This window comes from Puma concolor, chromosome D2 (assembly GCF_028749965.1).
Source record: "Puma concolor isolate L17-30 chromosome D2, mPumCon1.1.hap2, whole genome shotgun sequence".
NCBI lineage: Eukaryota > Metazoa > Chordata > Mammalia > Carnivora > Felidae > Puma > Puma concolor.
In genome coordinates this window covers 59222380-59249764 of record NC_141677.1, presented here as the reverse complement: position 1 = coordinate 59249764, position 27385 = coordinate 59222380, and the positions used below count along the sequence as shown (strand labels likewise).

Here is a 27385-nt window from a genome sequence, read left to right as displayed (position 1 = left end):
CCCCTGCCGGCTGGGTGAAGGTGAAAGTCTCCTCCAGTCGCCCGGGCTAGACCGGACCGGTGGCTCTGGAAAGTAGACTGGAAGCTCTCTGTTGTCTCCAGTTCTTCTGCAATGGCGCCTCCTTCTGTGTTCGCCGAGGTTCCGCAGGCGCAGCCCGTCCTTGTCTTTAAGCTCACTGCCGATTTCCGGGAGGATCCGGACCCCCGCAAGGTCAACCTGGGAGTGGGAGGTAAAGATGCTGTGCTTAGGGAGTAGGAGCATCCTGGGGAGTGGAGCGGACCTAATCCGCGCCGCGGGGAGTGGGACAGGCTGAGGCCCAGCATGGCCTCAGGGGGGAGCCCCGGAGAGAAGGCAAGATCTACGAAGCTTTTTCAACCTGCCCGTTTTACAGATGAGCATATGGAGTCTCTGGGAAAAGGAGATGTGCCCAAGGTCCACAGTACAGGTCTAGCAGCCAGGACACAAACCCAGTTTTTACGATTCCTCATTCTATGTTCTTTATACCGCATCCTTTCGCCTGTTAGTAAATGGGGCGCCCAGAGATTGGAAGGAGAGGGAGGAAGCTAGGAAGCCTGATAGGCTCGAAGTTCTGGCTGCTGGGGAATGGATGAGGGAGAACTCTAAGCCTTAGGGAGCTCTGGTCTGGGTCAATAAATATTTGAGTGACTACCAGGTAACTATCAGTACTTTACCAAGCCTTGTGGGGGTGAGGAGAGGAGACTGAGGGTTGGTTTTGGCCTCAAGGATGTTAAAGTCAGGATGTGATATAATAGAAATTTAGAATACTTCTGAGACAGGTTAATGCTGCCTGGGAGGATCTGGGAAGAATATTCTGGCCTTCACAGATGTGGTAGGAATGGGTAGAGATGGTGGGAAGGAGTGGAAAGAGTGTGGAGGTAGGAGCTCGCTTTTCCCACATTCTTGTCCTCATTTCTTGTTTGTATTTCTTGGACCTTTGACAGCTCAGAACATGGGCCTCAGTTTCCCCTTCTGCAAGAAAAGGGTTTAGACCGGAGTGCCTTAGAATAACTCCAGCCTTTGGTGAATTTGTTGTTTCTGTCACTGTCGTTTGAACGTTTGAAGCCCCACAGACACTCGACCACATACAAAGGCCAGCCACGTTGAAGAAAATGAGTATGATGTTCTGTGCTAAGGAACACACTTAGAGGACTACAAATTTTGGAAGGAGAAAATCAAGGGTGGCGAGAAGGAGGTTCAGAATCAGGCTTCCCACAGTGAGTGTACATAGGACCTGTTAAAAAAAAGTCTTTACCAAGGAGCATGGGAGAGGAGTGAGAAAAAAGCCATTAAAAAGTATGATTTGTTGAAGCTAGGTAATGGGTAAATGGAACATCCATCATATTATTCTTGCAACTTCTGTATATGTTTGAAATTTTCCATAATAAAGCATTTTTTAAAAAGTAAATAGTATGTAGTTTAACTCATGGAGAGAAAGTGATGTTTTCAACAGGCAGCTGAGTGGGAGAAATATCGAAAGAATGCCTTGAATTGAATTGGAATCGGGCAGTATTCAAGCTCTTAATTTAAATCCAATTTAAAACCTCCAAGTACTTATTTAGGGCCAGATATATACGTTGATGTTGATTTAAATACATCTTTTAAAATTTCTTGACTCAGTTACCTTTAAACTATCTTACAGAATTTTTGTGAGAGTTAAATACATTTAAAGTACTTAGAATAGTGGCTGGCAAATAAGTAGGAGTTATGTAAGTATTAGTCGTTTTGGCATTTCTGTTACTTTTGTTACTATTATTGTTGTTTTGGCAGCTCTTAGGTTGCATAGAAGATGTTGAATAAATTTTTCAGCTTAAGAACTGCAAAATGAAATCATTTCTGACATCCCTTAAGAAATAAACTGCTCATGCAGAGAAAAAGTGCCCTGCCAGCCCAGGCCAGAAATGATTGGCTCAGAAGTATGGTTTGTAGTTCAGGTGGTCACTTCACCTGTGACAGTGCCTTTTTCATGGTTTCCAGGAACCCAGGAACTTTACCTCCTTACCATGAACAACTGATTTATGCATTTAATCTTTTTTAAAAGTTTATTTATTTATTTTTGAGAGAGAGCGAGAGAGCATGCTCAAGTTGGGGAGGGGCAGAGACACAGAGAGAGAGAATCCCAAGCAGGCTCTGCACTGTCAGAGCAGAGCCTGATGCGGGGCTCAAACTCTTGATCAAGAGTCGGAAGCTTAACTGACTGAGCCACCCAGGCGCCCCTGCATTTAATGCTTACAACGACTCTGAGGGTTGTTTTAGACATAAGGAAGTTGAAGCTGAGATGGATGAAGCAGTTTGCCCCAAGTCATATGGCCATTGGTAAGGGAACTGTCCTCTATTTTGGGTCCTTCAGGTGGTCCAGAGGCTGCCAGTGCACTGTAGTGGCAGGTGCTTTGCATACAGGTCAGCCCTGCAGTTGAGTGACGTGACCTTGGGAGGGCTAGTTAAACATCCTAGGACTCAGTCTGTTAAATGAGGAGCAGGGATGGAATGACCTCTCTCTAAAATTGTACTCTAAGATTCACTAACATGTAATATGTAATATGTAATATGTAAGATAATGATGTTACTGGCCTCATCAGTTGACTGAGGATGAAATGAATAATTATGTATGAAATGTGATATATAAGTGAAAAGTGTGATATAAATATTATTTTTCTTTTTATGATCACCTGGACCAGTTTTTGTTGTTGTTGTTTTGTTTTTTTGTGTGTGTGGATGGCAGGGGCTCAGGTGAGGGTCTCCTTCATCTTTTGAATGTCCTGTCTGTAGTTATACACATCACCAAGTATATCTTTTGTGAAGGAAATGTAATTAATCACTGACTTTGGGGAAGCTACTTTCTCCCCCACCCCCACCATGTTAAGATAAAGCTCAGTGGGAATTAAGCAGCTCAAGTTCTAGTGATGTTGGATGTGTTTAAAATAAACTACAAGTATAATTTTACTACCTAGTTCCTACTTGCTGATAGTTTCTCCAGAGATATTCTTCTTGCTGTTTCCATAATTTCCTTTTAGTTAAAGCAGAGCATCACATGTAAGTATGATATGCTCTGAGTTGATCATTTTAGTGCTTGTCAAAGTTTCAGACAAGTGGCTTTAAGGGCACAAGAGACACAGGTCCATCCCGATGTAGCTGAAGCAAGACATTTCTTCATAGGCTTCAGTCTGTTTATCGCATAAACTTAGATTCCTTTTGTTCCAGATAAACTGCTCTTATTTTAAGGTCTGTTGCTGTTTTTAATGTGGATTTCTAGCATCTTCACATAAAACAGTTGGATAGATGTGCTGTATTAGGTGTTTCTGAGTACTCACTGGCCCTCTTCCCAGGAGCCTAGATGGAGAAGGGCTTTAAGAGGTGTGCATATGTTCCCGGGTTCTTGGGTAGCGGTGGGTGAGGGAAGTGGGGATGTTCAGAGGAGAGGAGGGGGGCGGTCTGATCATTGCATTCTCCATGTTCTTCCTTTCTTCTGGAAAGCAGCACTGCTGCACTGCCCTGAAACTTGGGTGCCTCCTCTAAAAGAGGGGTGCCTGGGGCTGGGAAGCCTGCTGGCAGAGGCCCCTCACACAGTGCTCTGGGGCCTGCTTGCTTTGGGCTTTCCCTAGACATCTCTTGTCCTTAAAAAAAGTACATGGAGGGGCGCCTGGGTGGCGCAGTCGGTTGAGCGTCCGACTTCAGCCAGGTCACGATCTCGCGGTCCGTGAGTTCGAGCCCCGCGTCAGGCTCTGGGCTGATGGCTCAGAGCCTGGAGCCTGTTTCCGATTCTGTGTCTCCCTCTCTCTCTGCCCCTCCCCCGTTCATGCTCTGTCTCTCTCTGTCCCAAAAATAAATAAATGTTGAAAAAAAAATTAAAAAAAAAGTACATGGATCCATGAGCGTAATATAGTATGACAGCCTAGCTCTTACAATTCTTTGAACTTGGACAAATTATTCAACTTTTCTGGTGTCAGTTTCCAGATCATAACATCTATTTTGTGAGTTGTTTATAGGAATTAAACGGGTTAAAAAAAAAAAAAAAGGTGAAGCATTTAGGACAGTGCCTTGTGTGTACTAAGCATTCAGTAAGTCCTTGTTATTACTATGGCTCAGGTACTGTCGATGTCTATTAATTGTGAAGTCTTTCTTTCTATCCAGAACCTCTTCCCTGAATGCCAGACCCATACTTAATACAGTTTGCTAGACACACCAAATTCAGCATGTTTGGAACACAACTGGTCATTTTTACGTTCCCTTCAATCTTTTCTTTTTTTTTTTTTTTAAATTTTTTTTTTCAACATTTATTTATTTTTGGGACAGAGAGAGACAGAGCATGAATGGGGGAGGGGCAGAGAGAGAGGGAGACACAGAATCAGAAACAGGCTCCAGGCTCTGAGCCATCAGCCCAGAGCCTCACGCGGGGCTTGAACTCACGGACCGCGAGATCGTGACCTGGCTGAAGTCGGACGCTTAACCGACTGCGCCACCCAGGCGCCCCCAATCTTTTCTTTTTTTCTTTTCTGCTTATGTTTTATATCTTGGTTGACCCTCCCTGCCCCCCATCACCACCAGTCTTTATCCAGACTAGAGAGACTTTTGAGTCATTTGCCATCCTTCCCTTGAACCCATGTTAGTTTATTTGGTCACTGGGTTCTGTATTATCTATCTGTCTCATAAATCTTATGACTGTCTCCTCTTTTCTTTAACCTTGCCATCACTACCTTCATTCAAGATGTCATTTTTCCCTTTCTGGATTATTGCAGTAGCCTCCTGATTTAACTGTCTGCCTGTGTTCTCCTTTCCAGTTTATTTTCTACAGTGTCACTCAAAAGATCCTTGATGTACAGCTGTCAACATCACCCTGTTTAAATGCTTCCAGTGGTTTCCCCATTGAAACGACGTTCCTTAGGAGAGACTCAGAAGAGACTCCAAAGACTTTTTTAGCCCCTCCTTGCTATTCCTCCTTGGATCTTATATTCGAACCATGAAAATGCACGTCCTCAGAAACCTCAGGTCTCCAGGCCTCTCGGACCCTGCACAGGTGTTCCCTCAGTCTGGTGAAGGGGAGCAAAATTTGCCACACTGAAGTATGGCTTAAGCTGGTTATTTTTAAGAAACTGCAGATAGAGGAGAAGCTCTGAAGACCATGTAGAAGTTGCCCTTTAGTAAGAGACATTTATAGGGGAAATATCCATTTGTAAGAGTGCCTCTCGGATGACTCTAAATATCTAGAAACTTACCAGTGGAGAGGGCTGGGCTGAAGTCTGTGTAACAATCTTACTCTTGTTCACTGTGTTTTAATGATCATCTTCCATAACTGACTCCCCACCCTTTTTGTCTTTAGCTGAAGGTGATATTTAATGTGATGGCTTTGGCCATTTTGGGGAGTTACTCAGTTTTCCTGGATATACAGGGAAAACCAAGTAACTCCCATGTATACAGGAGGTACAGGTTATTAAACTTTTTTCTCCTGTTAACCTGTCTTATGTCAATTTAATTATTAGACCAGCCAAAGAACCGAAAAGGGTGGAAGGGAAAACTTCTCTGCCTCTACACTAGAATGCCCTTTCCTTGTCTACCTTTTAAACTTGTATTCAACTTTCAGACTTCATTCTCTGTGAAATCTTTCCTGACTCCTTACAGGAGAATTAAGGGCTCCATGTTCTGTTTCCTTGAGGGCAAACAGTATCCTACCTATTTCTGTGTAGCTACTTGTAGCCAGTGCCTTGTTCTTGGTAGATTCAGTAATGAGTAATGAATGAGTGAATGAAAGAATGAGTGAGAAACTCCTGGCTCCAAGTAGGAATAAAAATCCCCTGGAAAGCAGGAATCATAGTTGTTAATCATGTTTGACTTCATTGCTCTAATCACAAGAGCAGTCTGCTGTTCTGCTTCATTAGGACAGTTAGGCAAGGCATTGGAAATAAATCTGGAACTGAACCTGGGAGAAACTGGGTGGTGAAGAAGGAAGGGGAGGTATCAGTTGGCCAGTTTCTCTTTTGTCCCAATATAGATGCCTCCGTGCCTCCAGTCATGTATAGGATTTTTTAGAGTAGTACAGAATATGCAGTATGGGTAAGAACAGCAGTACTGCAACTTTTCATCTTCCTATTTTATTTATTTATTTATTTAACTGTTATTTTTTAAAGGATTTTATTTTTAAGTAACCTCTACACTCAACATGGGGCTTGAACTCACAACTCTGAGATCAAGAATCACATACTCCACTGACTGAGCCAGCCAGGCACCCCCCTCCCCATTTTATTTATAATATGTGGTTTACAAATAACATTATTATCATAAATGTAATATATATGGCATCATTATGTAATAGATATATAGCATCCCAACACAGATGTGAAGCATAATAGAACTAGTTTTTCTATGAATACCCACACTCTTGTACATCTAAATAGCATCCCTTCTGTGTGTGTAGTGAAAGATGTGTTTGCTGTTGCTACAAGTATCATTTCCAGCAATCAGATTTGCTTTCAAAGGACAAAGATTTGGCACCAATTGAGGATATTCAAAATAATGAGATTTCTCTAATTCCAAAAGAAGAATTCCAAGAATAAGATGGACAATGGTAGCATTGTGATTATAGATAGCGTGATTCCCTTCAGGGACAACTCTTAACTTAAAAGTGGTTATTTTGACATCTCTTTAAAAAACCAGGGGCACCTGGGTGGCTCAGTGGTTAAGCGTCTGACTTTGGTTCAGACCATAATCTCACTGTTCATGACTTTGAGCTCCACATTGGGCTCTGTGCTGACAGCTCAGAGCCTGGAGCCTGCTTCGGATTCTGTGTCTCCCTCTCTCTCTGCCCCTCCCCCATTCATGCTCTGTCTCTCTCTCTCTCTCTTCCAAAAATAAATAAACATTAAAAAAAAATTAAAAAACCAGACCACCTGGGTGCCTCAGTCAGTTAAGCATCAGACTCTTGATTTCGGCTCAGGTCATGATCTCACCATTTGTAAGATTGAGCCCATTGCTGGGCTTTGTGCTGACAGCATGGAGCTTGCTTGGGATTCTCTCTCCCTCTCTGTCTCTCTGCCTCCACCCCGCTCGTGCTCACTCGAACTCTTTCTCTCTCTCCCTCTCAAAATAAATAAACATTTAAAAAAAGGAATTAAAAAAAACCCAGACCAAATCCCACCTGATAAAAATAGGCTTTTTAACTTGTTTGGAGGGAATTTAGTGGGTCAGGGGATAGTATGTGAGCATTGTGACAGTGTTACAGCCTCCTACCCAGAGACTATTGGTTGGTTAGTGGCTGTGTCAGTCTGAGCTCTGTCTACATTCTTATTACCAGTTTGATGTGCTTATCAGATCTGCAAATGACACATTCCTAGAGGGTAGAGTTAGTTGATAGAAGACAAACCCCAAATCAAAATGATCTTATAAAGTCTTGACTTATTTGTTGTATAGCTTTTGACCTGTAATTTTACATCTAGAAACATTTTTCTTTTTTTTTTTTTTTAATTTTTTTTTTCAACGTTTATTTATTTTTGGGACAGAAAGAGACAGAGCATGAACGGGGGAGGGGCAGAGAGAGAGGGAGACACAGAATCGGAAACAGGCTCCAGGCTCTGAGCAATCAGCCCAGAGCCTGACGCGGGGCTCGAACTCCCGGACCGCGAGATCGTGACCTGGCTGAAGTCGGACGCTTAACCGACTGCGCCACCCAGGCGCCCCTAGAAACATTTTTCTAAGGGAACACTCATGAATATGTGTGAAGATACAAGAACATATATCGCAGTATTTATAATATCAAAGAATCAAAAGCAACACAAATATTTAATAAATCAATCATGGAAAGGAATGTTGTCTAGCCATTGTGTTACAAATTGTGTTGTAAATGGATCATAAATATGAAAAATGCCCAATTGCATTTATAATAAGAGAAATGCAAATTAAAACTACTCTGAGGTACCATTTGCATCCTTACACTGGCAAAAATTTACTCTGGTGGAGGCTGTGTTAACTGATAAAAATCCCTGTGGAGGCTGGTTTGGGTATATCTGTCAAAACTACAGATACACATACTTCTTATCCACTTCTTCGATTTTCAACTTGCATCCTACAGATATATTTGCATACATGTTTGATGACATATGTATGAGGTTGTTCATTGAAGTATTGTTTTGTAATAGCCAAAGATTGGAAACAACTCAAATGTCCATCAGCAAGACACTGGCAAAACAAATTATGGGACATGCATCAGTTATGCAGCTGTAAAAAAGAACAAAGACATTTTGTGTACAAACAGAAAAAGAAAAGATCTTTAAGTAGAAAAAGGAAGGAACAAAACAGTGTATAGTATGTTGTATGTTACCTTTTATATAAAAAGGGGGAACATAAGCTGTACTTGCTTGCAGTTTTATAGGGAAATTCTGGAAGGATACAAAAGAATGCAGCTGTTATTTATTGGGGGGTGAGGAGTTGGAACTAGGTAGATGGAGGACAAGGATGGGTTGGAGACATGTGAATATATTACCTATTATAAGAGTAGTTAATGACAGTGAAACTACTCATATTTGTTAAGTGGAAAAAAGCATGTTGAAAATTTTATATACAGTGTGAAGCATGTTTTATAAAAGAATATACTAATGTAAAATAAAGCTTAAGAGGGTTGTACACCAAAATGTCCATACTCTATCTCTGAGTGCCAGGATTATATATTAATCATAATGTTTATCATTTGCTTTCTGGGTTTTTAGAAAATTTCTACAGTCAACATGTATTGTTCGGTAAATAATATCAATAACCTTTCTAAAAAGTGATTTATTTTTTTTTTTTAAATTTTTTTTTTCAACGTTTTTTATTTATTTTTCGGACAGAGACAGAGCATGAACGGGGGAGGGGCAGAGAGAGAGGGAGACACAGAATCGGAAACAGGCTCCAGGCTCTGAGCCATCAGCCCAGAGCCCGACGCGGGGCTCGAACTCACGGACCGCGAGATCGTGACCTGGCTGAAGTCGGACGCTTAACCGACTGCGCCACCCAGGCGCCCCTCTAAAAAGTGATTTAAAAAAAAAAGTCAGGGATTAATGTTGGACAGAAATGAGCAAGATAAAACAATCAGAATTACTCTGAATATTTCAGTTTCAGGGCGCCTGGGTGGCTCCAGGCTAAACCAGTTGGTTTAGTGTCCAACTCTTGATTTTGGCTCAGGTCATGATCTCACGGTTGTGCGATCGAGCACCATGTAGGGGTCTGTGCTGAGCGTGGAGCCTGCTTGAGATTCTCTCTCTCTCTCCCTCTCTCTCTCTCTCTCTCTCTCTCTCTCTCTGTCTCTTTCTCTCTGCCCCTCCCCCCTCAAAATAAATAAAATAAACATTTAAAAAAATAAAATAAAATTTTCAGTTCCAAAATCACTTCCAAAGTGTGGGTCTGTTGGAGACATAAACATTCCAGCAAAGTCAAATGACCCCTGTCAGGAATCTGCGCAGATTGTTGGCTTGGGTGCAAGCCACAGCAGCTGCCCTCTAAAGCTATAATCCTAAAATAATCATACGTTAGTAGTGGGGAAAAAGTCAGCGATAGGATAACTGGACTAAAAATACTTTTAGTGTAGAGGTGCTTAGAAATTTTCTGTAGGCAAGACTGTAAATATTATGAAATAGATACATTTAGATCAATAAACGTGTGAAACATGAAGTAGGAGGAACAGTGAAAATGGCCAGCCCTGGCGGAGAGAGGACAAAAACGTGTGCAAATATCAAATAGGTTGCTGAGTGATTGTGTAACCATTTGCTGGAATCTTCAGCCCCGGGGCATTTGCTTGCCACTTGTCCCATTTCTGTTCTTACAGGACAAGAGGAGGAGGTGGGCCTTCTGCCATGCCCTTCTCCACATTTTATGTTAGAAGGTGCAGCATTCGTGTGAAGTAGCACCTTGCACTTTCTGGAAATCTCTTGGGGAGATGCAGAAGGAGGGAGATTCGGGACCCATGGCTATACAGACCTCAGCGCGCCAGTCGTATCGACACAGCATCTTTAAGATGTAGCTTAGTGTGCAGAGTGCTTTCACGTGCACTCTTTCTCTCAGTCAGGCTCTCTGACGCCCCAGTTGTGTTTCAGCATTCTGTCTTTTAGAGGTCATGCGTTTAAGTGCTCTAACTTCCATAAGGGTAGGAACTATGTCTGTCCTGCCTGCCCAGCATATAGCCCAGTGGCTGGCCCAAAGCAGGCAGGCAGTCAGCGAATGAACTTTAATTTCCCTTGCAGTTCTGTTTGGTTGAAAGATGGTGGAGTGCTCCCTGTTTGCAGGGCTAGCTCTTTCTTGGACGAAGCCTGACTCCTCCTCTGTTACTAACTCTTCCCTGTCTTCCAGCTTATCGCACAGATGACTGCCAGCCCTGGGTTTTGCCAGTCGTGAGGAAGGTGGAGCAGAAGATTGCTAACGACAATAGCCTAAACCACGAGTACCTGCCGATCCTGGGCCTGGCGGAGTTCCGGACCTGTGCGTCCCGCCTTGCCCTTGGGGATAACAGCCCAGCTCTCCAGGAGAAGCGGGTGAGTTTTGGGTGAGTTTTGGGTGAGTTTTGGGTGAGGGTGTACAGTTGACCCTTGAACAGTGTTGGGGTTAAGGGTGCTGACTCCATGCCACACTGAGTCGAAAATCCTTGTATAACTTTTGACTCCCCCAAAACTTAACGGTCTACTAGAAGCCTTATGGATAACATAAAGTCAACTCATGTATGTTGTATGTATTCTATACTGTATTCTTACAACAAAGTAAGCTAGAGAAAAGAAAATGTTATTAAGAAAATCATAAGGGGGCACCTGGGTGGCTCAGTCAGTTAAGCCTCTGACTTCGGCTGAGGTCACAGTCTCACAGTTTGTGAGCTTGAGCCTGGAGTCCAGCTCTGTGCTGACAGTGCAGAGCCTGCTTGGGATTCTCTGTCTCTCTCTGCCCCTCCCCGACTTGCACATGCACTTGTGCTCTCTCTTTCTCTCTCAAAATAAATAAGTAAACTTAAAAAAATCATAAGAGAAAATGCATTTACAACACGGTACTGTATTTATTTTAAAAAATCCAGGTATATGTGGACCCATGCATTTCAAACCTGTGTCATTAGGGGTAGACCGTATTTTCTTTAGATGCTACGCAGGGGAGAGGAGGTTGAAAACTCAGTTTGGTTAAAAGTGTCAGGTGTTATGTCTGTTGAACTGTCTCCTGACTGGTAGTGCAAACGGTGTGGCTGTATATCAAGCATGGCTTCTTTGATTGTTTTGTTTTATGCAATAGATGATCAGATTTTAGCTGCTGGGTTTGAAGCAGTCAGGGAATTTAATGAAATGATGAAGAGATCAGGGTCTGGACCCAAATCTGCCCCTTTGGCCATGGGCAAGTCATTTACCCCTGTGACCCCGGCATCTCATCTACATGTTACGAAAGACTAGTTTGTGGTTCATGATCCCATCAGGAGCACTTACATAGAGGGGATCATTTAAGAGGTCTCTGACCCCCTGAAATTTTATGCAGAATTCTGTGTGTACGTGTATTTCCGAGGAGAAGGTTTTAGCTTTTATTGGATTTTTTTTTTAAGGTTTTTAAGGAATATCTATGCTATGCCCAATGTGGGGCTTGAACTCATAACCCCCAAGATCAAGAGTGGCATGATGGAGGACCAGCTGGTGGACCAGCTGAGCCAGCCAGGTGCCCTGCTTTTATTGGACTTTCAAAAGGAGCCTGTGTCCCCAAAAGTTCAAGAGCCACTAGTCTAGATGCTTTCTGAAGTTCCTGCCAGTTCTAATGTTCTTTAATACTTCTAGCCTTGACTTCATCTTCTCCCATTTAAGTGCTTCCTAGTAGGTATTCTGTGTATAGCTGGAGATATATGGAAGAACATATTTGGAAGCAGATATAGCGAAATAGGCTGTATGTGCCTGGAAGTGGTTTGGTAGAGATTCTCGGTGTTGTAGGGACTCAGAGGACAGGGATGGTGGTATGGATGGAATTGGGATGTGAGCTGAACTTTGGGGAATGAGGCCAGGACACTGGCTATACGTTAGCATCACCTAGGGAATTTTACATACATATAGGTGGGCGGACCCCAGTCCAGACCAGTTAAGTCAGAATCTTAGAGGGTACCACCCTTCCCTGCCCTTTCACTCCCTGTCCCACCCACCCCTAACTCCCTTCCCTGCTTGGGCATAGTTTTAAAAGCTCCCCAGCTGATTCCAAAGTACAACCAGGGTTGGGAACCTCAAAGTAGAGAGGAAGGAAAAAGGAGGGGTCCTTTTTTTGGAGTAGAAGGAATGCAGGGACAGAGATAGGAGGTAAGTGGGTCTAGGTTGTAGAGACACCTACCTGATTGGAGCTGGGAACATGTCACATAGATCGGGCAGGCTGATTTGGCACCCTGGGCAGGGGAAATCATCTGAAGGTTTGAACAGAGAAGTTACCCAATCAGAGTGTTTGAAGAAGATAAACCTGGCTGCATGGGGAAGGGCTCAGGTTTTTGCAATAGTCCAGTTAGGTATTGTGCAGTTTAAACCAGCTGCCCTACTGCTCCCCTGGGCCGGTGTTGTAGTGCAGCCTTTGTGCACAGAATGGACCAATTCTTGGAATCATCTGATTTATTCTCCACCTGCAGTTACCCAGTTGCCTCCATATGCAGAATGGCAGGGTGAAAATTGAGGGTTGGACACAGGCACAGTCTTTTGTGTATCAGGTGGCAGGGAGGCTCTGAGTGAACGTCCTGGAACTCAGGTCAGTGATCAGGCAAGTCATGAGTGGATTTTGGTGACTGACACTGGAACGTTGAGGAGAGTCCTGATGAAGTTTGAGAGTGGAGGACTTTGGCAGCTGGGGGTTATCTTGTGAGACGCTGTTGATAGATGGATGGAATTCTGTTTTTGACAAAGGAAAACCGAGTTTCTGTGTTGGGGACCTTCTTCCTCTGAGACTGCACATTTCTTGTACACTTAATACCTGTGTCGGGTGGATACTTGTTTCTCTGCCCAGTGCTCCCGTTTTGATTTCATTCTGTAAGACGTGTGGAACATGGCCCTCCCTCTTTGTCTGGTTCATCCTGTGTTGTGTTTTTGATCAGAGAACAAATTTAGATGGCAGTCCATAAATATTTGAAGGCTTTTTTTTTTTTGAGGGGTGTGGAGGATGGTTTGGGATGCTCTCTTGGCATCTGCATCACCATAGGTACTGGCTGGTTCTGAGCTCTGAGTCTGTCCTTTCTCCCTGGACGTCTTCACCATCCCCAAGTTCAGCCCACTGTTCTCTCATTTGGATTCTTATAATAGCCTCTTGTCTCTAGTCCCTTCCCCATCCTATTACATTCTGCACAGTGCAGCTAGGATGATCTTCCTTAGCAAAAAAAGCTGATAATCGTGTCACCTGCTCCCTGCCATACACACACACACACACACACACACACACACACACACACACACACACAAACACAAACACACACACACCCTTCCATTATCTACAGGGCAAATCCAGACTTTGAACTTGGCATGTGGCATATTTCATCCTGTTCTCCAGTGACTCACAGCCCCCCCACACCCCACCCCCCGCCCATTCCCCTTGGGGTCCCTGCCATTCCACAGACCTGTAAGTCCTGCAAGGCCCGGCCAAGGGTCACTTCCATGCTGAGTTCTTAGCTTTCTCGGGCAGAGCTGAGTTATCACAGGACTTTGTTCACAGCTCAGGAATAATTGTACTTATTATGCTTACTATAATGTATAATTTTATAAGTCTGTCTCCCACAAGACCATGACTTCCCTCAGGGCAGGGATGATGGCTTACTAATTTATCTTGTAAATTTTCAGCATTTAGCTCCCAGTCTGACACATCAGAGATTCTCAGATGTTTGAATTCCCTCATTCATTCAGTCAACAAATGAGTGGTCACCATTAAGGGTAGGCACTGTTCTAGAAGCTGGAGCACAGCGGTGACCAAAAGACCCAAAATATTCTGCCCTGGCTTACTGTTATGTGGGGAGAAGGAACTGTAAACATAATAAAAAAGAACATGATAGAGTATGTTAAAAGAAAATAAATGTTGTAAAAAGAAAGTAGGAGAGGCACATTAGGAGAGCTGAGGGTGGGAGTAGGGGTAGAATTGGTTTTCACTGGGGTGGTCATGATAGAAATAGAAATGGCATTTCAGCCAGAACTTGGAAGGAAATGAGGCGTGAATGAGTAAACCAGAAAACAAATAATAATCATGTCTTGCCCTAGATTTTTCTTCTCAAGATTCAATGTTACCAGGTCCATCAACCATTTTGAGGAGACCTATTTTCTACACTCGTCACTGCCTCTTACTGCTTTCTATTTTCAGACCTTGTACCGTATGTCCAGTTTTCATCTCCAGCACTGTAATGTTTCAGCTTTGGGAATTCCCAAGCCACCATCGGTAGGAGGGCTCGTAGGCCATGTGATGCTATCCCAGTTTCTCGCTTTGACTGTCACCTCTAGGAGGCTTAGGCTTTCACTGTGGCTTATCTTGTCACCGTTGTCTTCTTCATCCAGTTTGCCCATGCTTAGCACCCTGTGCCAGAGACCTGTGTGAACTGCTAGCAGTGCCCAGGTTCATGCATCATGGCCTTGGTTGCAAGCAGCTTCTGCTCAGCTTTCCTGCTCCTCATTACATCAGCAAACTGTGATCTCAGACAAATGTTGTCGAGTCTGGCAGGGATTTCTTCAGGCCATGTAGCTAAATCAAGATCACAGATTACCTACTGGCATCATTCACACCACATGTTACTGGATTTTTCTAGTTCTGGACACCCCAGTTTAGCCGCCAGGGTTGGTTGCCTGGTTCGTTTTGAACTTCGCACTTGTTTCCTTCATCCCAAATGTAGGGTTTCCCTGGACTTTAGAACAGTTTGCCAAAATTCAGTTCACAGAATGACCAAATTGATACATTATTGGTTTGCCCCCAATTTCTTTCTTTTAACTGCTGATACAGTTTGTGTTTCACTGAAGCCGTCCAGTATTCAGTATGTTTTTAGGGAATGATAATTTCTTGAGAATTTGATGTCAGTGTTACATAAAAGGATTAGGTCACGTTAGTGAAGTGGATGTATCTCTTCCGAACATGTTTTCAATCTAATCTACTGGCTTTTTGACTTCTTTTAGTTAATGAATTTGCATCTTGGAGTGGGAGAGAAAGGAAATAAAAAATCACACCTGAGAACATTTTCACTGATGTCCACGTACACCCGTCACATACCCGTGATAACTTAAAACCAGGTTCAAGGGAAGCCTTGCTCATCTGTATAGAAAGTGTCAACATTCCAGAATTGCCTAGGTGTTTGAAATGTGAGATAATGAATAAAGTTGACATTCAACTTAGCTCATGCCAAGTCCATGAAAAATAAACGCACATATGGCTTAACATCACTGACTAACCGTCTAACCGACTTAGCCACCCAGGCAGCCTGCAAAACCTGTATAAAGTAATGGGAGGGGCCTGGTGCTCAGTGGGGATCACTGTGGAGAACAGAGAAGTTGGTGTGCCCCATCTGACCGGCACTGACCGTTTTCACCCAGTCCACTGCCCTTGCTTTCCTACAGTGCACAACCATGCTCACTTCCTCGTTTGCTTGAACGTCCACTTGGCTTCTGTTTCACATTTCAGACCGTATTCTTTCACAGATGCTCAGACCTCTGAATACAAATAGAACACTGGGGAATAATAACAAGTGGTGATAATTGGTATCACTGCCTCGTTCCTGGCTCAAAGAGGATTTCTGCTAATGACTCATTGTTCATCAAAAAGCTGACTTATTCATCATGGCTGAATGAATTTTTCCTGTTACTTTCGAGAAGTATCCATTATTTCCTGTTTTACTGAGCATCAAAATCAGGGATGTCTATGATTTTCTTATCTGTCATGAAGATCATTTGGGTTTTCTGTACCTTAGTGGCATGACACATTTTATATCTCTTAAAAATCTTGCATTCATGGGATGACTGTCACTTGAGAAAGGGGTTGTTTTTTAGTGTACTGTTGGGTTCATGCTGTTCATTAATGTTTATCTGGAAAGTGAGTATCAGTGTTCATGAATGAGTTTGGTCTCCCTTTTTTCTGTTTTTTTTCCTTTGTTATCTTTTAGCATCAAAGTTTTGTTACTGTTTTAAAGAAGATTTCAGGAGCTTTTCTACTTTGTCTAGGGAGATTTTTTTTAACCTTTCTATTGTGGAAAATTCCAGATATTTACATAAATAGATAATGCAGTGTGATGAAAAAACCCCACGTATCCATCACCGAGCTTCAACAATGATCTGTATTTGGTCAATTTTGTATACCCTCCCACCCCCGTGCCAAAGGTAAGTTATTGTACAGCAAATCCCAGACATCTAAATATATTTTAAAAATTATTTTAAAATTTTGCAAATAATACATGAATATGTTCTCCTTTTTTTAGAAAATCACTTACACATTAGGCCAAACAAAGTCCCCTTGATCACTATTCCCCCGTCCCAGGCCCCTCCCCAGAGGTTGCCAGTGTTGTTAGATTGCTGTGCCCTTCCTTTTATTTAGATAGATTTTCTCAGGTGATCTTTTTCTTTCTCCTTAATCCTTTAGACACATTGAGCAATTTATGACATTTCTCTACTGAGTCATGCCAAAGCCTACTAAGAATTGTGAGAGGGCAGAACGGAAGGCATGTAGGCAGAACAGCAGAAGCAGGGCAGGTGACTAGATCTGAAGCAAGAAGGCCTGGAATCATTCCCAGCTCTGCCTCTCACAGCCGCACAGCCCTTTGGGAGACCCCTTCTCTGCATCGATTTCCTCATGTATGAGTTGGGGATCTATAGCTTACTTCATAGAGTTGTGCAAGGATTGAACAAGAATGTGTGTGAAGGTATTTTGTAAATGGGACAACATAGGACTCTATTATTGCCCATGTGGGGTCATTTTAAGATGCAAGGAAGTTAAGGAAAGTTGTCTTGAGAGGCTGGTAACCGAGCAAAGTGCTTCACTTCCCGTAGCCTCAGTTTCCTCATTTGTAAACATGGGCAAATATAGTTGTGAGGTTTTGATAAGATAATACATTTAAAGGGCTTAGCACAGAGCAGGCACAAAGTAAGTGCTCCTTGGTACTAATAACAAGTGCTCGTTGTTTCCTAATAATCATCTGACTTCACTATTATCAACCAGTGACCTTGCTTCTCTTTCAGGTGGGAGGTGTCCAGTCTTTGGGGGGGACAGGTGCACTTCGAATCGGAGCTGAGTTCCTAGCACGATGGTACAATGGAACAAACAACAAGGACACGCCCGTCTACGTGTCCTCACCAACCTGGGGTGAGTCCTTCAGCTGTAGTGAGGAGAAACAGAGGAGCCCGGGGGGGATTACCCTCATGAATGTCACCGCTTATGCAGAAGATGTAACCCAGCCTGGATCAACTGACATTTGTGGATGGCTCGAGCAGTGGATTATGGCAGTACATGAGTAACCTGATGCTCCAGTTCAGAATAGCAATACTCATTCTCAAGTTTCTTGGTAGACTTGTGTTTTAGCATATGTTGAAATTTCCCAGAGGAGGTATAAAATGTAGACACAGGAAGTCCCATTGTGGTGTAGGATATAAATTTAGCATGACTGACCAGTTGAACTTGTTCTTGGTTACAATCATTTTTCTAAGTCTTTTTTTTTAATGTTTGTTTATTTTTGAGAGAGAGAGAAAAAGTGCAAGCAGGTGAGGGGCAGAGAGAAAGGGAGACACAGAATCCAAAGCAGGCTCCAGGCTCTGAGCTGTCAGCACAGAGCCCGATGCGGGGGGCTCGAACCCACAAACCGTGAGATCATGACCTGAGCTAAAGTGGGAGGCTTAAATTGACTGAGCCCCCAGGCGCCTCTCATTCTTCTTAACTCCTTACCTCGATGTTGCCCAGGGAATGTTGAACCTGTGAGGGCCCTGGAAGCTGACTTGTGTCCTTTCCAATTAAGCTTCTGTATTTGTAAAGCATTTAACTTTTTACCCCTTTGCTTACAGAGAATCATAATGGTGTATTTTCTGCCGCTGGATTTAAAGACATTCGGTCCTATCACTATTGGGACGCAGCGAAGAGAGGACTCGATCTCCAGGGTTTCCTGAATGATCTGGAGGTGGGCGATTAGATGAAAAGTAAACAGACCCCCATGGTGTCAGGAGGAGCAGGGAAAGGTCTTTGGATCAGTTGATAAGGGAGAGAGTCTGCACTTGATCTTAGCCAAAAGGCCGAGAAGCGATATAATAAGGGAGAGAGTCTGAAACATCCTACCCAAACCAGATGGTGGTTTCTGAGTTAGCACATAAGGAAGAAATATGCTGCCCCTTGCCCAGTGTGCCACTGACTCTGACAGCACCCCCACCATATTCCTGCTAGTGTGGCAGCTGACATAGCTTCCTTCCCCTCAGAATGCCCCCGAGTTCTCCATCTTTGTCCTCCATGCCTGTGCACACAACCCAACTGGGACTGACCCAACTCCGGAGCAGTGGAAGCAGATCGCCGCCGTTATGAAGGTAACTGCCTTTCCAGAGCATCTCTTGAAACATAGTATGTATTATTATTTTATGTATTCAAAAGCAATATCTGTTCACAGAAGAGTTTGGAAAATGGAGAAAAGCCCAAAGAAGAAGATAAATATTAACTGTAAATCCTATTACCTAAAGAAAGCCATTGTTAATATGTTACACATGTAAATATATTTATTTCACAAAGATGGGGTCATTTTCTTTATGCTGTTTTGTAACATACTTTGTCTTTCATTTGGATTCCTTTATGTGCCATGGAATGTTTTAGAGCGCCATTTTCCATGCATGGCTACGTGCCATTAGGGATTGATTAAATCAATTCATGGACATTTAGATCTCAGGTTTCTTGTTCTTCTGAACAGTTGTGTATAAGACTCCTTGTTATTATTTCTTTGGGATGACTTTCTAGATTGGAATTTCTATCTCAAAGGGTATATATTCTTCATTAATGTGTTTAAAGAATACTCATTGAGAAACTGCTATGCAGCAGGCATCTGGAGGATATAATAGTGAGCACAGCAGAGACCATCTCTGCTCTCAAAGAGCATACAGCCTGTTTGGGCAGACAGCCAAATACTGTGGGACAGCAGTGTTGATGGGGTTATGTAGAGGCACGTAGCCCAGACTTTGGGGTGTGTGTGTGTGTGTGTGTGTGTGTGTGTGTGTGTGTGTGGAAGGCAGTAGTGGCAGAAGAAGCCATGTTGAGACTTGAAGGATGAGGACAGGTGGGGGCTGGCAGGGAAGGAATGTTCCCTACAGAGGGAGGAGTGTGGTCAAAGCCCAAGGTAGAAGTCATGGCCCATTTAAGGAACTGAGAATAAGTCTCAGTACAGCAAGAGTTCTAAGGGGTTGCAAGTGAGTTAAAGGTAAATGGGGGCAAGATCCTGTGCTGAGCCATTGGACTTTATTTGGAGGGCAGTGGGGAGCCACTGGAGAACATTTATGTCATGCTGTGTTGTGAGCAGATTTGCGTTGTCTTCAGGCTACATAGCAGGGAGTGGATCCAAGGGAGGCAAGGTTAGTCAGGCTGAGAGAGCAGTTAGGAGGCTGTTGTCATGATCCAGATGGGAGCTGTTGGGGATCTGAATGAAGTCAGTGGCAGGGGCAGACCTGAAAGGATTCTCAAGCCCCCAGGAGATGGGGGTGATGGGAATCGGGATGTGATTGGATGTGAGGGATGAGCTGCTGGGATAGGAGTGGAGGATGCACCCTGGCCTCTGGCGTGGACAGTTGGGGGCATAGAAGTGGTGTCCTCTCAGACAATAAGCATAGTAGGAGGGGCAAGTTCAGTTGTGGGGAGTTCTTTGAGGAGGTTGGAGGGGTGAGAGTAGGGACTACACGGTCTGCTTTGTCTTCAGTGCCCAGTAGATGAGGGCTGGGGTTGTCAGGGACCCCTGGGGAGACCAAGCTGACTAAGCTTATCACACCGGGAATTCTGAGGAAAGAATCCTCCACCAACATGGGACACTATGTCCACGCCTCACAAATAAGCCCTGTTTGGCAAAGCAGCATCATGATACTCTAGGAGAGTGTACTTTAAAAGAATAAGGTTTACTGAAATTGTTAGACTTATTGTTAGCTTGATAGTCTAGAATATCCAACTGCATACTGGTATTTAGCTGAACAGAGGAACAGATGTAAGTGGCGGTTGAATGCAGAAAGGGGAGAGATAGGAGAAATGGGTAGTGTTAGAAATTTTGTGCAGGCACCAGCTGGGGAAGGAAGGCTGGTGTCTGAGGTTGGTTCCAGAAGGATCTCCTGGCCTGACTCACTTTCCTTCCTCACAGCGCCGGTTTCTGTTCCCCTTCTTTGACTCAGCCTATCAGGGCTTTGCATCTGGAGACCTTGAGAAAGACGCCTGGGCTGTTCGCTATTTTGTGTCTGAAGGATTTGAGCTCTTCTGTGCTCAGTCCTTTTCCAAGAACTTCGGGCTCTACAGTGAGTGCTCTCCTGAGTTACAGCCCTGTCCCGCCCCACCCCACCCCCATCACAGCTCCCAAGCTGACTCTCATCCCTCCCTTTAGATGAGCGAGTGGGCAATCTGACCGTGGTTGCAAAAGAACCTGACAGCATCCTGCGGGTCCTTTCCCAGATGGAGAAGATAGTGCGAATTACTTGGTCCAATCCCCCTGCTCAGGGAGCGCGAATTGTGGCCTGTACCCTCTCTAACCCTGAGCTCTTTAAAGAATGGTAAGGGGCGCAAAGCCTGATGGGTGAGTTGTGGGAACATAGGACAGTAATTGTCCCATCACATTTAACCGTCTCTTCCTTTTATTTTGGCAGAGGCACGACAAAATTACTTTGAACTCTTTGAGTCGCAGATATTTCTGTAGAATAAGGCTGGCACCTGCTCACACGAGCGTAATACAACACATGTGAATAACACAGAACCAGGAACATAGGAGGAAGCACTCGGTGAATGGGGCGTTTTCTCCATTCTCCCACCACCCAGGCTTCCCCCCTAAATTCCCCCAACTCCTAAAAGTTGGGAAACACAGGAAGGAATTCCTGATAGTCTAGAATATCCAACTGCAAGTTAGTGGGACAACTTGGGGACTCTTCATTTGTATCTAGTTTGCATATATTTTGCCTTATTTTGAAACAATTTTTATGTGGTAGCTATCTACAGTCTACTTAATTAGGCCTGATAAAATACATTAGCCTGTCTGGGTCAGTCCCTAGGTGAGTTCTGGGTTAAAACATGAGCGGTATCACAGCCACTATACCCATGACTAGTGCTTAATTCCCATCAGAAGCTCAGTTATTTCCTTCTGCCTGGTAAGTCTCTCTGTGGTCTTTATCTGTGGGTTTATCTACCCATCTAGGCCTCCACGTACTGTCATAGCCAGGTCGTGATCTCATCTGCAGTTTATAGATTAAATTATATTTTTTAAACTTATGTGTTTCTGTGTGCCATCTGTCTTGTCTGGACTGATATTTATACTGCTGTCCACTCAGGACAGGTAATGTGAAGACAATGGCTGACCGGATTCTGACCATGAGATCTGAACTCAGGGCACGCTTAGAAGCCCTCAAGACTCCAGGAACCTGGAACCACATCACTGAGCAAATTGGAATGTTCAGCTTCACCGGCTTGAACCGTAAGTGTCCCCCCAGCTACCTGGAATGCTCCCTCCTCTCATTGTTGGGTTTGGCCCCTTTACCTATTTGGTCAGCCATAAAACTGTGGGCCAGAACAAGTTAGGTTTTCTCAGTGTGTCCCACTCATCTGCAGAGCCATAACTAAGTTAGTTTCATTTTTGTGGACTGGGAAGTAACAGGATTTATAGCTTGGAGACTTGCTTTATGAAAGGTCTCTCATAAATGCTTGGGTACCTTTTGGTTTTTCTTTAATCCTAAGTATAAATATCATACATGATTATTCAGGGACCTGATTTCTTTTTTTTTTTTTATTATTATTTTTTTTTAATGTTTATTTATTTTTGAGACTGAGAGAGACAGAGCACGAATGGGGGAGGGGCAGAGAGAGAGGGAGACACAGAATCGGAAGCAGGCTCCAGGCTCTGAGCCATCAGCCCAGAGCCCGACGCGGGGCTCGAACTCACGGAGCGTGAGATTGTGACCTGAGCTGAAGTCGGACGCTTAACCGACTGAGCCACCCAGGCGCCCCAGGGACCTGATTTCTTAACAAGTCTTTCCTAGTCTCCAAGCATTGCCCTCAAAAAAGAGGTTACAAAGTTCTCTCTCCATTTCACAAATAAGAACTTAGGTTGGTAGCTGGAGTTGAGAGCCGATTGGAAGTCTAGCGGGCAGCCATGTGTGATCTTGGTCAGCGGTCAGTAGGGCATATCAGCCATTGGCTGTCCCTTCTGATGATAGAGGATTCATTCATTTAATATGTGATTATGGAACCCCTGCCAGCCAAGCCACGGGTCATATGGTACAGATGTGGCTGCCCACTGTGTGTGGAGCTTGTGTCTGAGTGGCTCTGGGGACAGTTGTATGCCTGACTTGGGTAGTGAGTGGAACATCAGAGGTGCTAGGAAGCACTGTAAACCAGGGCCTTCAGAGTGCCTGTGTGAAATGGGCTCAGAAAAAGCCAAAGGAAATATAAACAAGAAAGATGGTACTGTATATGGTAGACCCCCGGAAATACTTTGGGGGAGAATGAGACTACCCAAAAAGTAAAGGGATGTCTTAGTTAGCCATAGGTGTCCTCCTGATTCTGGAATGGGGCATTAGTTCACTTAGTAAAATCATCCTTTGCAATTTTAAAAAATATTAGGTATAATGGAAGTGGTATTTAGTAGCAGTATTCTAAAGGCTCAGAAGGTGGTTGTGTCTCCCCATAAGATGTATATATTACCCCACTCTCCAGAGTAGGAAATATGTTTTATTATGAATTAGAAAACAGTGAGAATAGATGGGTGCTCGTAACACGTAAGTCATATTTTTAGCACTTGGCACTACTTACTCTGTTTAAAAACATTTTTTTCCCCTCCCAACATTTCATTAAGGAAAACTTTTAAAACAGAACAGTTGGAGGAATTGTGACAGTGAACCACATATACCACCACCTGGGTTCTACAGGGCTCATGCCACAGTGCCTCCTTTATGATATTCTGTCCATCAGAACAGGGGATTGCAGCCTGTCATTTGTGGTGTACTCTAAGAGATCTCTGAAGCCCCTGAAATGATATTTTAAACATTGTGTATGTGTGTATTGGCTTTTTTCTAGGGAAAGAGTTCATAACTTTAGTTTCTCAGTTATGATGCTTCCTTTCCTGACAAAAGTGGAGAGGTTTCATCTTTATTTAAAAAAAAGAAAACAGGGTTGGGGTGTCTGGCTGGCTCAGTTGGTCGAGTGTGCACCTCTTTTAAGTTTTTTTTTTTAATGTTTATTTATTTTTGTTTTTTTTTTTAAATTTTTTTTTTTTTTCCAACGTTTATTTATTTTTAGGACAGAGAGAGACAGAGCATGAGCGGGGGAGGGGCAGAGAGAGAGGGAGACACAGAATCGGAAACAGGCTCCAGGCTCTGAGCCATCAGCCCAAGGCCTGACGCGGGGCTCGAACTCACGGACCGCGAGATCGTGACCTGGCTGAAGTCAGACGCTTAACCGACTGCGCCACCCAGGCACCCCAATGTTTATTTATTTTTGAAGGAGAGAGAGAGACAGAGTGTGAGTAGGGGAGGGGCAGAGAGAGAGAGGGAGACACAGAATCTGAAGCAGGCTCCAGGCTCTGAGCTGTCAGCAGAGAGCCTGATGTGGGGCTCGAACTCATGAACCGTGAGATCATGACTTGAACTGAAGTCAGATGCCCAATTGACTGAGCCACTCAGGTGCCCCAAGAGAGTGCAACTCTTGATCTTGGGGTTGTGAGTTTAAGCCCAACATTGAATGTAGAGATTACTCAAAAATAAAATCTTATAAATAGACAAAAAACCCAAGGTTGGAGCCCTATAACTACATCTTTACAGGTGGTGGTGTGCCTGTGGCTCTGTGGGTGGTTGAGGTTAGTCTTTATCTCCTTGGGTGACTGTAATTCACACAGTTAAAGCTGGTCAAGGCTACTTCTTCTTTTTTTTTTTTTAATGTTTATTCTTGAGAGAGACAGAGTGCGAGTGGGGAAGGGGCAGAGAACGGGAGACACTGAATCTGAACCGGGCTCCAGGCTCTGAGCTGTCAGCACAGAGCCCAATGCAGGGCTTGAACCCACAAACCGTGAGATCATGACCCGAGCTGAAATCAGACACTTAACTGACCAGGCGCCCCTGGTCAAGGCTACTTCTGAAGGTCACTTTGTTTGCAGGGGTCCAGAGTAGCACTGACTACAGGGTCCAGATTTTCCATTTCCATACAGAGGCAACTCAGCATCCTGGCTAAGAGCTCAGACTCGGGAGTTACATGGCCTGCCTTAACATCCCAGATCTACCACTGACTAGCTGTATGACCTTGGGAAAGTCTTTTAACTTCCCTGTGTACCATCTATACAATGGGAATGATAAGGTTATCAAGATTGACTGAGTTAATATAAGGTGCTTAGAATACTGCCTGGCACATAGTGTTTACTCCTGTGATTATTATGATTTTATCACTATCTTCATTGGGGCTGCTATAACAGAATAGCATAGGCTATTTATTTATTTCTCACAGTGCTGGAGGCCAGGCAGCTTGAGATCGGGACACCAGCATGGTCATTTATGGTGGGGGCTCTCTTCCTAGTTTGCAGATGGCTGCCTTCTTGCTGTGTGGGGCTGAAGGGAAGAGAGAGAGTGTGCATGCATGTTTGCACCAGCTTGTCTCTTCTAAGGGCATTCCTGCCAACACAGGGACTCTACCCTCATGGCGTCATCCAAACCTCATTATCTGACAGAGGCCCCAGCTCCTAATTCTATCACATTAGGCGTTAGGGTTTCAACATATGAGTTTTGGAGGGACATGAATATTCAGTCCATAACAATTATCCCATTCCCTCAAATTAATGGTGCTAATTAAGGGTGCTATTTATTTAGGGAAAAATCAAATAAAATTGTCTCTTGGCTTTGCAATAAACCAGAAATCTCTAGAGATTGTGGCACAAGGGAAGAATAGGCCGTTCCTTCCTATTTCCTACACAAGCATTTCTACAAATACGGGAAAGCCCTCCTGTGTGTTTGAACAGGGGACCTGAGAAGTGCCAGATCACAAGCGTCTTACCAGTTTTTCAGCCTGTTGGTTCATGCACACAGCATTTGCCCAGTCCCTCTAGCATGGGGTCTGTACAATGTGCTGTGAAAAGGAAATGTTAAAGGAAGTTTGCTGCTGTGTGCTGGGATACAGGTTAAGGAAGAAGAAGCACTTCATACCAGCGTTTCATATCAATGGGATGTTCTTAAGTCTGAGGGTTGTTTTAATAGGTTGTTCTGGTGAATGTAACACGCAAGCTTCGGTCGGGAGGTAGTCCCAGGTGAAAATTCCTATCAGGAGGAGCTGTATTAAACTTCCTGGGGGTTAGAAAGTTAGCTAATAATGGGGCGCCTGGGTGGCGCAGTCAGTTAAGCGTCCGACTTCAGCCAGGTCACGATCTCGCGGTCCGGGAGTTCGAGCCCCGCGTCAGGCTCTGGGCTGATGGCTCAGAGCCTGGAGCCTGTTTCCGATTCTGTGTCTCCCTCTCTCTCTGCCCCTCCCCCGTTCATGCTCTGTCTCTCTGTGCCAAAAATAAATAAACGTTGAAAAAAAAAATTAAAAAAGAAAGTTAGCTAATAAGTGGTTTCCAGAATCAATTCAGCATACTTCCCTATGTTTTAATTGGACAAAATAGCTCCTTTTATTTTGCTTCTCTGTGTTGGGGGAAAGAAGGAAACCTGAAACTGTTGTGGAATCTTTGACCCTCAATGGCTGAGAGGGTTCCTACTACTCTCATTATATCTCTTTTGGTTTTCAACAGCCAAGCAGGTTGAATATCTGGTTAACGAAAAGCACATCTATCTGCTGCCAAGTGGTCGGATCAACATGTGTGGCTTAACTACTAAAAATCTAGATTATGTGGCCACCTCCATTCATGAAGCAGTCACCAAAATCCAGTGAAGAAACACCTCCCCAACCAGCACCACCAAAGCAGTCCTGTCACGTGTGTTCCCTGCCTGTGCAAGCCTAGCTATACGTGTCATGGATAGAGACTACGGAGGGCTGGAAGGCTGCTCTGGTGAGGCAGCCCCACATGAAGAGAATGTCCCTTGTAAAGAAATGGGGGCCAGGGATTAGAGCCCCTTAGGAGGCCAGAGCATATTAAGGTTTTAATTTACGAAGAATAAAAAGGTACTTTGATCATGACACGTAGATACCTTGCCCCCTCACTAGAAGCCAGAATGTTGCCTCTGTTGCTCATGTGCTTCTGTGTATCACTTGACTCTGCACAAAGTCTTGTCCCAAAGATCAAGTTGTCTGAAGAGCCAGCTGTGATTGTGAGTGTTGGCTGTGTCATTAAAACTCGTCATCTCTACTCAGAGTGTCTGTCTCCTGCTCTTTCTGCATGGTTGTGTCCCTAGCCCTAAGCTCTAGTTCTCTAGGGTGATCAAGGTAAGAAATAGGTTTACCTCTCTCTTACACACACACACACACACACACACACACACACACACACACACACTCTTAACTGACACAGAAGTTTAAGCAAACAGTATTTACCCTTGTTGGGAGCAGTGCGTTCTGATGTTTTCCATTCTATTGTGTTCTAACTAAAGAAATAAAAGTTGATTGAGACCCATGGAATTGATTTTGTGATCCACTAATGGGTTGTAACTCATAGTTTAAAATGAATGCGGGGCGCCTGGGTGGCGCAGTCGGTTGAGCGTCCGACTTCAGCCAGGTCACGATCTCGCGGTCCGTGAGTTCAAGCCCCGCGTCGGGCTCTGGGCTGATGGCTCAGAGCCTGGAGCCTGTTTCCGATTCTGTGTCTCCCTCTCTCTCTGCCCCTCCCCCGTTCATGCTCTGTCTCTCTCTGTCCCAAAAATAAATAAACGTTGAAAAAAAAAATTAAAATGAATGCTCTAGAGGGATTTGCTAGTTGCTAAAGAAAAAAACTAAACTGCATTCTTGAAGTATGCCTCCCCTTAGTGACCTCACCTACCACAACTCTGGTAGTTTGGTGGGCTTGTCTTTCAAAGGCCAGCTGTCTTCTTCTGTACTTAAGAAACTGGACTTCATGGATTCATGGAAGGGTTGGCATCAGTCAGGGTGATTCTAGAACACAGCCCCTCCCACTGCAGGTGGGATACCTCTTGGTCTGTTGAAACAATGAGAGCCACATAAATACAGTTCACATTTTCCAGAGAGTCCAAGTGACTCTTCAAATGACAGTTATGTAGACTTTGAGTTTTAAAATAAGAGGGCTACTACTTGGGAGTTTTTAAATATTGAAAGATAACTCTTATTATAACAGGATCTGCCCTTT

At 44.0% G+C, this 27385-nt stretch overlaps 1 protein-coding gene across 1 annotated transcript; it reads left to right on the top strand.

Moving 5' to 3' along the window:
* Position 1: 1 nt before the first annotated feature.
* Positions 2-26434, top strand: GOT1 (glutamic-oxaloacetic transaminase 1). The gene is made up of 9 exons (XM_025917703.2): positions 2-229; positions 10327-10508; positions 17151-17274; positions 17967-18079; positions 18372-18476; positions 20276-20426; positions 20513-20678; positions 21447-21589; positions 25880-26434. Exons 1-9 carry the CDS (start codon positions 112-114, stop codon positions 26017-26019), a joined length of 1242 nt encoding a protein of 413 aa, XP_025773488.2. The 5' UTR covers positions 2-111; the 3' UTR covers positions 26020-26434.
* Positions 26435-27385: the final 951 nt, after the last annotated feature.

Excerpts from the sequence above, each read along its gene's own strand:
- GOT1 (XM_025917703.2), top strand. The coding sequence starts at position 112 with ATGGCGCCTCCTTCTGTGTTCGCCGAGGTTCCGCAGGCGCAGCCCGTC. Across the intron at positions 230-10,326 it reads GGTCAACCTGGGAGTGGGAG|CTTATCGCACAGATGACTGC; the intron begins GTAAAGATGCTG and ends CCTGTCTTCCAG. Across the intron at positions 10,509-17,150 it reads CAGCTCTCCAGGAGAAGCGG|GTGGGAGGTGTCCAGTCTTT; the intron begins GTGAGTTTTGGG and ends CTTCTCTTTCAG.